An 11,805-nucleotide genomic window follows, 5' to 3' on the forward strand; every position below is an offset into this window, starting at 1 on the left:
TCTGGTAGTTCAGCAGAGACGTGAAGAGGCTCTGGTAGATCCATGGTGATTTGACTGGGTTCAGGAAGATCAACGGTGACTTGACTTGACTCATGAAGATCATTGGTGACTTGACCATGCTCATGAAAGAACACTGGTGACTTGACCTTGCCCATGAAAAACACTGGTGACTTGACTTTGCCCATGAAGGTCATTGGTGACTTGACTTGACTCCTGAGGTCTAACTGTGGTAGTGCTTGACTCATGAGTGTTAATGGTGACTTGACCTGACTCTGGAGGGTCAACAGGGACCTGACCTGAATCTGGAGGGTCATCGGGGACCTGACCCGACTCTGGAGGGTCAACGGGGACCTGACCCAACTCTGGAGGGTCAACGGGGCCTGACTCGACTCTAGAGGGTCAACGGTGACTTGACTTGACTCATGAAGATCATTGGTGACTTGCTCTTGCTCATGAAGAACACTGGTGACTTGACCTTGCCCATGAAGAACACTGGTGACTTGACTTTGCCCATGAAGATCATTGGTGACTTGACTTGACTCCTGAGGTCTAACTGTGGTAGTGCTTGACTCATGAGTGTTAATGGTGACTTGACTCGACTCTGGAGGGTCACCTGTGTCTGTCATCTTGTGCAGTGGCACAGGACTGGCGGGCATCTTGGGCAGTGGCGCTGGGCTGGCGGCCACCTTTTGCAGTGGCGCTGGGCCAGCGGCCATCTTGGGCAGTGGCTCTGGCCTGGCGGTCACCTGGTCTTGTGGCACTGGGTTGGCCATCTTGTGCAGTGGCGCTGGGCTGGCGGCCACCTTGTGCTATGGCACTGGGCTGGCGGCCATCTTGTGCAATGGTGCTGGGCTGGCGGCCACCTTGTGCAGTGGCGCTGGGCTGGCGGTCCTCCTGTCTGGAGTATCCCACTGAGACCGATGTTGTATGATTGAATGATTAAGAGTATACCATTCTGTAAGACTTTTATAAGAAGTGTCTTAAGCTCACCAAGACTCCGTTTATTTGATCAAAAATACAATAAAAACTGTAGAGTTGTGCAATATTATTTCATTGTAAAATAGCTTTTTATTTGAATATATTTTAAAATGTAATTTATTCCTGTGATGCAAAGCTCAATTTGCAGAATCATTACCCGGTCTTCAGTGTCACATGATCCTTCAGAAATCATTCTAATATGATGATTTAGTGCTGAAAAAACATTTTATATTATTATAAATTGTGAAATTTCTGAAATAAATGTTTTGCTGTTTAGTATTTTTGTTGAAAATTGTATTCATTTTTTTCCCCTTAGGATTCTTTGATATATTATAAAGTTTAAAAGAACAAGAACAATTATAGAACAATTAGAACAAGAACAATTATACATTTCTTTAAAAAGTTAAAAAATAAATATTGTCCCAGTCTTTTGAATGGTAGTGTATAATAATAATTTTGTATCTATTTTTAATATCACTTTTAAAGCATACAAAAAAAGAAGAATCATTAACAACAAAATAGTTCTGATCATCTGAAAAAGAAATCTATATAGATGCACAGAAGATAAGTATTGAACAAAGTATAGATGATAAGTATAGAACAATTTAATAAAACTTAATTCATGTTTATTATGTACTATTAAGAAATACATTTACTTCTGAGAATCAAAGCACTGCATCAAAACATACACAACATTAAAATGTTTGAAATCATTTTGAGAAATATATATATTTTTTTAGAATATACTATGTATTATTATTATTTTGCATAATTTCAGTTGAAAAAAAAGAAGAGAGAATCAAGACCTGCAGCAACAAAATGCTAATTTTAAAAGGAATTACATTCATGCAAGTGGTTGCAAACGTAATACTTATTATGATTAATGGTGTACTGTATATGATCCAGATATTTCATGGACAAACATTTTAATAGAGGAAACTATTCTCTTACTAGCAATGTTTATTTGACACAAATGTGCAGATACTGTGAAAATACTTTAAAATGACCTGTATTTCTGCAGGAATGGCTCCTAATATTGGGATCTGATCCATATTATAAATAATAAATGAATAAAATACACCATTATAAATAAAATACACCATGTCTCTGTGAGCCATGTTTGAGCTGAGATTTGAGGAGATGTGATGTTTGATAAAAGTCTTACAGTAGATATGAGGTATGGTTCCAAATGTTTAAGAGACTTTAGGTTCACATCACAATATTACAAGCCATTCCTACAGAAAATAATTTTTTTTGTTTGTTTTTTTTCCCCACGAATATGTGTTTAGACATGCAAACACAATAAACACACACACATCATCCAATCAACACTGAAGTAGGATCCTGTAGTTCTGTAAGGTTCTGCGCTCATCTTATCTTATTGCTTGCCAAATAATTATAGCAAAGGTGGCCGCCACTAGCGACAGGACAAGAGCCAGAATACACATCCTTTTGCGGGATTTTCTCTTAAAAAGAAAAAAAAAACACACACACACACACAATTATATACAGTCTACAAGGCAGCACTACTGATGTTAGTGAACGCATATGTTACATAAACTACCAGTCAAAAGTTTGAACTTATGCTCACCAAGGCTGCATTTATTTGATCAAAAACACAGTAAAACAACAATATAACTACAGTTTCAAAGATATTTTATTTATTTAGAATCTGTGATTTATTCTTGTGATGGTAAAGCTGATTTTTTAGCATCATTACTCACATTAATACGCTGATTTGCACCTAAAAATATTTCTTCATATTATTATCAATGTTGAAAGTGTTATTTTCTGAAAACCAAAACATTACTGCATAATATTTGTTTGTGGAAAACAAGAATATTTTTTTGTTTCTTATGATTCTCTGATAAATAGATAGTTCAAAAGAATACAATGTATTTGTAAACAGCAACCTTTTGATGCATTATAAATGAAAATTTTTGATCCATTTAATGCATACAGCTGAATAAAATTATGCATTTCTTACAAAAAAAAAAAACCTTGCTGACCCTAAACTTTTGAATGGTAGTGTATTGGAAACAATTGTTGTTATTATTATTATTATTATTAATGTTGTAAATAGTACTTTCTGATATTTGTGTTATATTTAATACAAAATGCAGCATTGTTGAGCATATAAACTTATTCCAAGTTATTCCTAATTATTCCAAACCTTTGATCTGTAATGTACTGTATGTGTAAAGAAAGGAAAGTCACATAAATGTCCATCATGGCCTGATACCTGATGATAAGCCGCCTGCTGGAGTTGTTCAGCTCCTCTCTCCACATGTACCTCTGCACTCTCCACATTGGCTTCAATGCTATCTGTGAATGATGACATAAGGAAAGCAGTGAACAACTGAATCTATGCAGGAAAAGAGTTCTGGTTCGAGAGAACTAGACTAACATACCTATCATGTCACCCTGGTCATGGATCATAACTGCAAGGTCCTTGAAGATCTGATTCACATCCATAATGTCTGACTGAATCAAGAACAGAAAGCAGTTGGGACATTGTAATTCAATCCATGTCTGAGAATTACCATTTTCAAAGAAATTCTGACAATGTATTTGAAGACATGCTTTAAAGGTTTAAAAATATATATATATATACATATATATATATATTTGTCAAAAAGCTGATGTTTTATGACAGGCTAGCTTGAATGCTTTTGAGAAATTATATTTTTTGTATGCTGATGTTACAGAGGAAGTGCTCACCTCCAGCTGACGGATATTTGTCTCTCTCTCTTTAATAAGCTCAATGTCCTCTTCGGTGAAAGGCTCCTCTTCTGTCTGCATCTTCCACCCTTCATTTCTTTTCAAATGAAAAAACAAAATTCATATTTCTCACCAGACTCACATATGTGATTCATATCCTATCAGTAAATCATCTTGGAATCTGTATCGCATGTTTGTGATGTGCTTTTTGATCCAAATCAGGGAACATGAGAGCGATATTTGATCCTTGGGTTTGAATTAGGGTCAAATGAATTAAGAACACAGCTTGATAAAGGATTCATTTATAGATTTACGACATTAAGCCATTAAAAATTAAACTCCTCATGTCTTCGCATCAAGCTAAAACAACTGAGCTTGTGTTGACCATATTTGATGTGTTCTATATATGTTTGTTGTGCAATGTAAATAACAGCATTAAAAAAAAAAAAACCTGTCTACAGTATATTTAGTCTATATTTAGTAACGGGCAATCTGATTCTTTTCTACAAACCAGTTTAATGTAACTGCTCAATTAATGTGGGTTACTTTTACAATGTCTTTATTAACTTTAGATTAAGAAAGATTATGGATTTGGAACAATTGTGGAGTGAGTAAATAATGACAGAATTTACATTTTTTGGATGAATATGATGAACTTACTTTTCAAATGTCACAAGCTGTTCATCTTGACTGAGCTCATCAACCTGCACAATGAAAGGCGTTTTATTAAGGAAATGAGAAACATAAATTAGCAATAGCTAATTGGCAGATGTAGTTACCTGGAGTCTGGAGCCAGCTCGAGCCCGCGCCACTGATTCACGCTCCCTCTCCGCGGCTCGCCGCTGGACCACTTGGAAGTTGTTGAGGGCAGCTGAGAAGTCATTCATCAGACGGTCTTTCTGAATCTTCTGCTGTCGCTATGTGAAGAGAAGCATTAGCATGAACGCAGCTGGCTAATATGAGGTCCGATGCACATGGTTTGAGGCAGTGTGAACTCACCTGTTCTGACGGAGACTGTGGCTGTGGTAAAGAGCCCAGGTCTTTCAGATGTCTGTTGGTCTCTTTTGCTAACTGGTTTGTGTAGTGCTGCATTTGCTGGCTGTTTGCAACATACAACATACATGTTACTATTTCTAAAAGTCTCATACCAAAATGAGCAGATACTGAAATAGTATGGCTGATAATATATTCATCCATTTTGCGAGAGTATACATATTATACACATGTTTTTAACAGTCACTGGAAACAAAGTATTGTTTCTGAAAGTTTCTGCAAGAATAAGAATCTCTGAGGAGAAATTACCCACTGCATTTGCCAATGTTAGTGGCATCAATTGCTACAAATATTCAGCTGTTTAATGTACTTAGTAAAATAATCAAACTATATTCTAATCCTAATGCTAACCCTACAGTATGTACATAGCCTACTGTTAATAAATATTACTCAACACTTTATTTTATACTCAACTTTATTTTATAATTACACTGTATATGAAGCCTTAAAATAAATTGTAACCAATCCTTTATTACTTTTGGATAAGCAGAAATTCTTATAACTAACTCCTGCAAAAACTGTTTTCGATACAGCCATTCATGAAGACTGAGGTAGGGTACAACTCAACAGGGCTGAAAGTACACGGGGTAAAAACCACTAGATGGCACAAAAACTCTCTGCAGCACTTTCCTAAATTTTGCGATGAATATTTGGCTGATCCTTCAGATCACAAAGTTGATCTAAAATTTCATGTAAAAATTACCAAATATATTTTGAGAGGAAAGTTTGTTAATAGTGTTCAGCTTTGATTATGTTTTCAGTAAATGGAGAATATGCATATTTGTGGTAAAAAGCTCCTCTGTTGTTAAAACAGCAGAATCGATTAATATAATTTAATTTTACATAATTACATTACATATTTATTGTAACTATGTTTATTTATTGTAATGCAGTTTTAAATGATTATGAAATTTTCAAGCAACATAAGAAGCTTTTGGAATCTTATTATGATTGTTATAATTATTATTTTAAATGAATGTATTTTAATGACAAGTGTATTTATTTATAAAATTTAATACAATTATTTTATCAAAATAAAACAACAGAATAGTACAAACGCTGCTGAAGTGATTGCTTTGAACAAGTATTAACTAAGATATTACGCAAAACTTATTACTACAGTAGCTAAAGTTTTGATATCAGTACTGGGGGCCTTTTTCTCCATACTGGTGAGTGGGGTATGTGTACAGTGCTGCTTGAAAGTTTGTGAACCCCTTAGAATTTTCTATATTTATGCATAAATATGACCCAAAAGATCAGCATATATATATATATATATATATATATATATATATATATATATATATATATATATATATATATATATAATCATTTATTTATTGAGAAAAATGTTAGAAATCTGTGAGTGGCAAAAGTACTGTATGTGTCCTTTGTAGATACTTGTTTGATGTTTAAATTTGGTCTTGGTTGTCCTAATTCTTTAATTGGCAATTTATCCTTATTGCTACGACGAATGAATGGTATTTCTTTCAATGACACGATAGAATTAATCTGCGCTGAGGTAACATTCGCAGTGATGTCGGTCAAGTTCAGCTGACAAAGGCATAGCTGACACCGTCTCTGTTTTTTTTTTTTCACATTTGATAAAAAAAAAATTAACATAGTTTTTCATTTTTGTCTTGTTGTTAAAATTAAAAATAGTTTTTAAATATTATTGTATGTCACTGTCCCACCAGTCGTTGCACAAGTTAAGGTTGACAAAACGATGACGAACGCATGTTAGGGCTAGCCCTCCCGGAACTCATTGAGATTGCATTGCAGTGCCTGCAGTTCAAAAAAATTTTTCTTTGAATGGAAGTCTATGAGAGCTCTCGGGCGATTCTCAGTTTGACAGAAATCACCCAAAAAGGGAGCAATACTACACAAAATGCGACTCGACGCTGATTGGACTATTTAGAGGCAGCACAAACAGTCTAGAATAGTGAAAGCTAGCGTAACACTGTGGTTGAATGTAAAAGGAACAAAAAATCCCTCCCTTTCCTTTGGTGGTGTGTCGCCCAATCGCCCTAATGGAGAAACCGCCACTGGTCATATATTTCCTCCATTTGTTCACAATTTCTCTGACTGTGGATGTGTGGATCCAAACCCTTTAGAGATGTCTTTGTAAACTTTTCTAAACTGTTAAGCACCAGCAACTCATTTGCTGAGGTTATCAGAGATCTTCTTTGTTCATGCCATGATGCGCTTCCACAAACATGTTCAGATTTCCACAAGATCCCTGTTCTTGAAATAAAACAGGGCATGCATGACACCCAAACACATCAATTTGCTACAGGAGGCCTTTGTTCACCCCCCAGAGCTGTGTGAGACACTTTTTACATTTACATTTATTCATTTAGCGTACGCTTTTATCCAGAACGACTTACAATTGCTATATATGTCAGAGGTCGCACGCCTCTGGAGCAACTAGGAGTTAAGTGTCTTGCTCAGGTACACATTGGTGTCTCACAGTGGATTCGAACCCGGGTCTCTCACACCAAAGGCATGTGTCTTATCCACTGCGGCGCTTTTTATTTCACTTCTTTTGGACTGATGCACTGCAACACCCACAGTGTCATTAAACAGCTTGAAAGATCAAAAATAAAATTTAATATAACTCCGACGATTTGTCTGAAAGAAGAAAGTCATATATATCTAGGATGCCTTGAGGGTGAGTCATTTATGGGCTAATTTTCATTTTCGGATTAACTAACTCTTTAACATTAACTGTGTATTTAGTGTATTAGCATTATATGTAGATTAAAGTTTAATCTCTAATTGTCATACAATTTGAATGTCATCAAAAGTAACTGTTCTTTTAAATTAAAAAAAGCTATTTAATTTTCCTTAAAACTCGTTCCAAAATGACAAGGTTAATTATTCCAGCTGCTGTAAGAAGAGGCTACAAATGATCCGCCATCTGCAGTATCCATACACTACTGGCCGTGACTCCTTTATATATACAGACGTGATGTAATGTCTGAAGGATACGGGTGGAACCCAGAGCAGGAGGAGCCAGGCGGGACCCAGGCCACAGCCATGATTGCAGCCCACGGTGGAGCTGATGGTGGAGGAAGGGCCGACGACTCCAGGGGGCTGACTGACAGCAGCGGTGCAGGTGGAGGAGGAGTCCAAGACGGAGAGCCAATTAACCAGGGCGACACCAAGGATCCAGAGGGCCAAGGCGGAGCAGATGGCGCCGGCGACCAAGGCGGAGGCGGGGAACCGGAAGGCCGCTGTGGAGCCGGAGGGAAGGAGGAGCCTGACATAGCCTGAGGGATGGAGGAACAAGGCGAAGCCAGAGGAGTGGAGTCCCGAGGCAGCGGATGGTCAACGACAGACCAAGGCAGAGCAGGAGGGACGAGGGAGCCCGGCGGAGCTGGTGGACTGACGGGCCACGGTGGAGAGGAGGGAGCTAGGAGCCATGGTGGAGCTGCGGGGTCGAAGGGCAGAGGCAGAGTCTGGGACTCAGAGGCTGGAGGCGGAGATTAGGGATCCTCCAGCCACAATGCCGATGGAGAGTGGTAGATCCGCAGTGAATCCAGTGAACAGATGGTGGGCTGAGAGGAAACAGAGGGACTGCCAGATGACAGCGGTGGAAAAGGTTGAAGCGGGTGGGAGGGCATCCATTTTTGAGAAGCGGGCAATTGAGGGCACATTCTAGGAGCAGGCAATAGAGGACACTTTCTAGGAGTGGGCACTGGAGAATCGGAAACCCCCTCAGGGCTGGACGAGGAATCCAAGGATAGAGGAAGGCTAAAAAGGACAAGAAGAGATGACAGAGAGAGGAGAGGGGGCAGTTCGATCTCCAGATCAGATTCCCAGTCACTAAGATCCTCCTCCTCATTTTGGCCCTTTTGGCGTTCCATAGTCAGCTCACCCTCAGGCGCGGTGCATAGGGCAGAGCTCCTATCTGCGCTCATACCATCTGGGGCACTCTCCCTTGTCGCAGGTGCTGTTGCCGACTCGCACACCTTAACTGACATCTTCAGCAGCACTGGCTCTGCGGCGATCCTCAGCTCTGTCGCTCCATGCGACGATGGCTTGTGGGTCTTGGCCGGCTCTGGCTCTCCATCAGCGGCGGGCTCGGCATTCGACACGTGCATCCGGGAGATGGTGGGCTGGGTCCGGACTCCGGAGTGGGGCTGGTGTTGTCCGCGATCTCCACAGTCAGAGGCGAAGCACAAGACACCAGCATCCACTCCACAAAGGCGCCAAATTCCCCGGAGGACCATCTCCGGACAACTGAGCTCTGCACTTATCATCCAGGCTGGCTTTGTGCAGAGGCAGTAGTCCGGGTAGTGGGTTTGGTTGGCAATTTGCACAAATAGTTGTGTATGATCCTCGAGAGAAAGGCTCCTCTGGTCCAGCAGGAGGAAGGTGTTGGCAGGATCAAATGACGAAAAGAAAAACTTTACAAAACAGAAAATAAAACGTGGGGCCACTTTACTTTTCTTTTCGCGGTCCGGTTTTCTGTAACGGTGTGGTGCGGGAGAGAAGCACGCAAACGAGAAAGATGATGCGACACAGTCTTTAATAATCCATATAGGGGTAATTCATAGGTAAAAGGCAGAAACACACATATACATAGATGAGACCGGACAACCAAACACTGAACTAAATGCAACTTATAAGGGAAATATTAATGAGGGTAATTACAAGACACAGTTATGGACTGCAGCTTTAATGGGTACCTTAACGTGACTTGATTTTTTATCAGTATTTTTACATGATGGTCAGATAGTCACAACACATTGGATGAAAGAATGGATGGAAATATAACTGGACTCACAGTCTGTCCTGAAGTTCTGGTGTGTCTGGTCTGGTAACGAGTTGGAACAGCATGCTCTTGATTTGGCCAGCTGTGCATAGAAAACATGAAATTAGGCATTATAACATTAAATTATAAAACTCCAAAAATGTAAAATCTATATATAATAAATGCAAAGTGTGTTTATTAAGAATACAACAATAAAGAACTTTCATGACAAACACAATCTTCTCTTCAAGTGTGAGTTTCAATGTAAAACATATCTACTCACTGTTCTGCGTGATTTTCTGGATATTTGAGCTGCATGTTTGAGTGAGGTTGTTGAAGTCCCTCGGCTGGGAGTGACTGCTGTCTATCATTCTGTAAGACATGATGACTGACAACAACACAGCTGCTTGCGTCAGATATCATTCATTATATCATATTTATGATGTTAGTGTTTGTACAGTAGTTTTCACAGATAATAATTATAAGAATAATTCATATACATTGCAGGTTAATATCAAAAGATGAAACACGTAAATCATTAAGGCTGAGCAAATCTAAAAATGCACTGCGTACGCAGCGCAATAAGACATTTCATATCGGTTCTCTCTGAGCAGGCCCTACGCCTGATAAAATATTTATTATAATTCATTTAATGTTGTCATCTGAAATTATTCTAGAAGGCTGGCAGTAATGTCATAATAGCAAACTGTTTCAAAATATTGAATCGCATACCTGGGATGCTCAGATGCGATTTGCGCTGCTCCACTCTCACAGAAATAGAAGAAACAGAATGACAAATAAACATTAAGGTTTACATTGAGTGGGCGGGGCTTATTGTGTGGTTTCGAGGGGTCTAAAAATATTAATTATTCTCTTTATTTACTTATTTGGTTTAATATCTATGTAATTCCTAAATGTCGAAATTAATGTGTAAATTATTGTCTAGAACCTTGCTAAAAAAAATACAAACTGCGTCTCAGTCTTGTGATACTTGTTACATTTCTCAGCGCTTTTCAAGGGTGTCCAGTCACAGTTGTTCGCGCTTTCTGGATAGGACAGTGTAGGCTATTATGATTGTTTACGAGTTTTAATTTCAGAATTTAGTTTATATGTAAGATACCCGTCACTAAAAAAAAGAAAAAGAAAAGTAAAACGTAACACGTTCGCAAATGTCTCAAATTATATAAAAACGTCTCTAAATTTCAATATGGTTCAAAGAAGCATTCTGATTTTTGAGCCACCACGCGCCCTCTGGAAGAAGAACTTGGTTTTACCTTTCTTTTACTGTCTATGGGTTTTACCCGCCATAGACATCAATATGTTCCGCCTAATGTCTCCTATAAATGATGGCTGGATTCACAGACAGTTCCGTCACCAAAAATGAGTGCGTCACACTCATTTCTTCTCTTTTATAAATGTCATGAAATGTTTTTTTTTTTGTTGATGTTGTTGTTTTATTATTATTTTTATTATTATTATCCAGGCCTTGGTCTTCTGCACTAATAAAATAATTGAATTAAAATAAATGGTACGTATTAAGTAAGGCATATTATTTAAGTTGGTGTTTATCCTAACATTGAGCGAATGGCTTGGTTTCTTTTGGAGGAAATAAGCTCTTTGGCAAAGTCAGGTTCCTGTCTCATGACTTTCATAGGATAATAGATCTCTCTCACACACACATGCCTCTTATCACATGACTTCGGTTACTCTGAGGCCTCTTACTATAGCAGAGCGCTTGTGCTTAAAGCCAAAGGTTTATTTATTAAACTAAGGGTTACAAAGATTAGACTATTAAAAAAGAGAATAATCATTTAAAAAGCAGCTTTGTGTGTGTGTGTGTGTGTGTGTGTGTGTGTGTGTTTAAAAAAAACTTAGACATGCTAAAAAGGGAGATTAACAGCAATAGAATAGGAGTATAGCATAATGTGTTGTATTGTTATGAATTATGCATTCCCTTGCATTTCTCAAGAAGTCTTATTTCCTGAGCTTATTGCTCTCATTTCCAATACAGAATTGGATTGCTGCCTTTGGAAAACTAAAATTATCATTGTGATATCTATATATGATATTTATTTGTTTAGCATCATATTCATGTACTATACCAGTTTCAACTAACCTGAGTTCATCAATATGAACTGTATCTGTGTTATATGTATTAGCTAAATTAAGCTCTTACTGTGCATTATAGAAACTTCCAAGCAGGTGTGTTGAGGCGAGTTGGTTTGCAGGACTTAGAGTTTGGAGACCCAAGTCCTCATTTGAAGCCTTTTATATATTCAAAACTGACTACAACT

At 38.2% G+C, this 11,805-nt stretch overlaps 1 protein-coding gene across 2 annotated transcripts; it reads right to left on the minus strand.

The window, feature by feature from the left end:
- Positions 1–1,568: 1,568 nt before the first annotated feature.
- LOC132102741 (syntaxin-12-like) lies at positions 1,569–10,905 on the minus strand. Of its 2 annotated transcripts, XM_059507372.1 has the most exons (11): positions 10,786–10,859; positions 10,244–10,278; positions 9,795–9,899; positions 9,545–9,614; positions 4,699–4,798; positions 4,479–4,616; positions 4,360–4,403; positions 3,700–3,796; positions 3,390–3,462; positions 3,221–3,303; positions 1,569–2,444 (listed from the first exon to the last, which is right to left on the minus strand). In XM_059507372.1, the coding sequence occupies exons 3-11, from the start codon at positions 9,892–9,894 to the stop codon at positions 2,352–2,354; spliced, it is 798 nt and encodes a 265-aa protein (XP_059363355.1). In that variant the 5' UTR covers positions 9,895–9,899; positions 10,244–10,278; positions 10,786–10,859; the 3' UTR covers positions 1,569–2,351. The 2 variants fall into 2 exon arrangements, with proteins under 2 accessions (XP_059363355.1, XP_059363356.1); XM_059507373.1 differs by lacking the exon at positions 10,244–10,278 and having other exon boundaries at positions 10,786–10,905.
- Between the last annotated feature and the right edge of the window lie 900 nt (positions 10,906–11,805).

Source organism: Carassius carassius, chromosome 24 (genome assembly GCF_963082965.1).
Source record: "Carassius carassius chromosome 24, fCarCar2.1, whole genome shotgun sequence".
Lineage (NCBI taxonomy): Eukaryota > Metazoa > Chordata > Actinopteri > Cypriniformes > Cyprinidae > Carassius > Carassius carassius.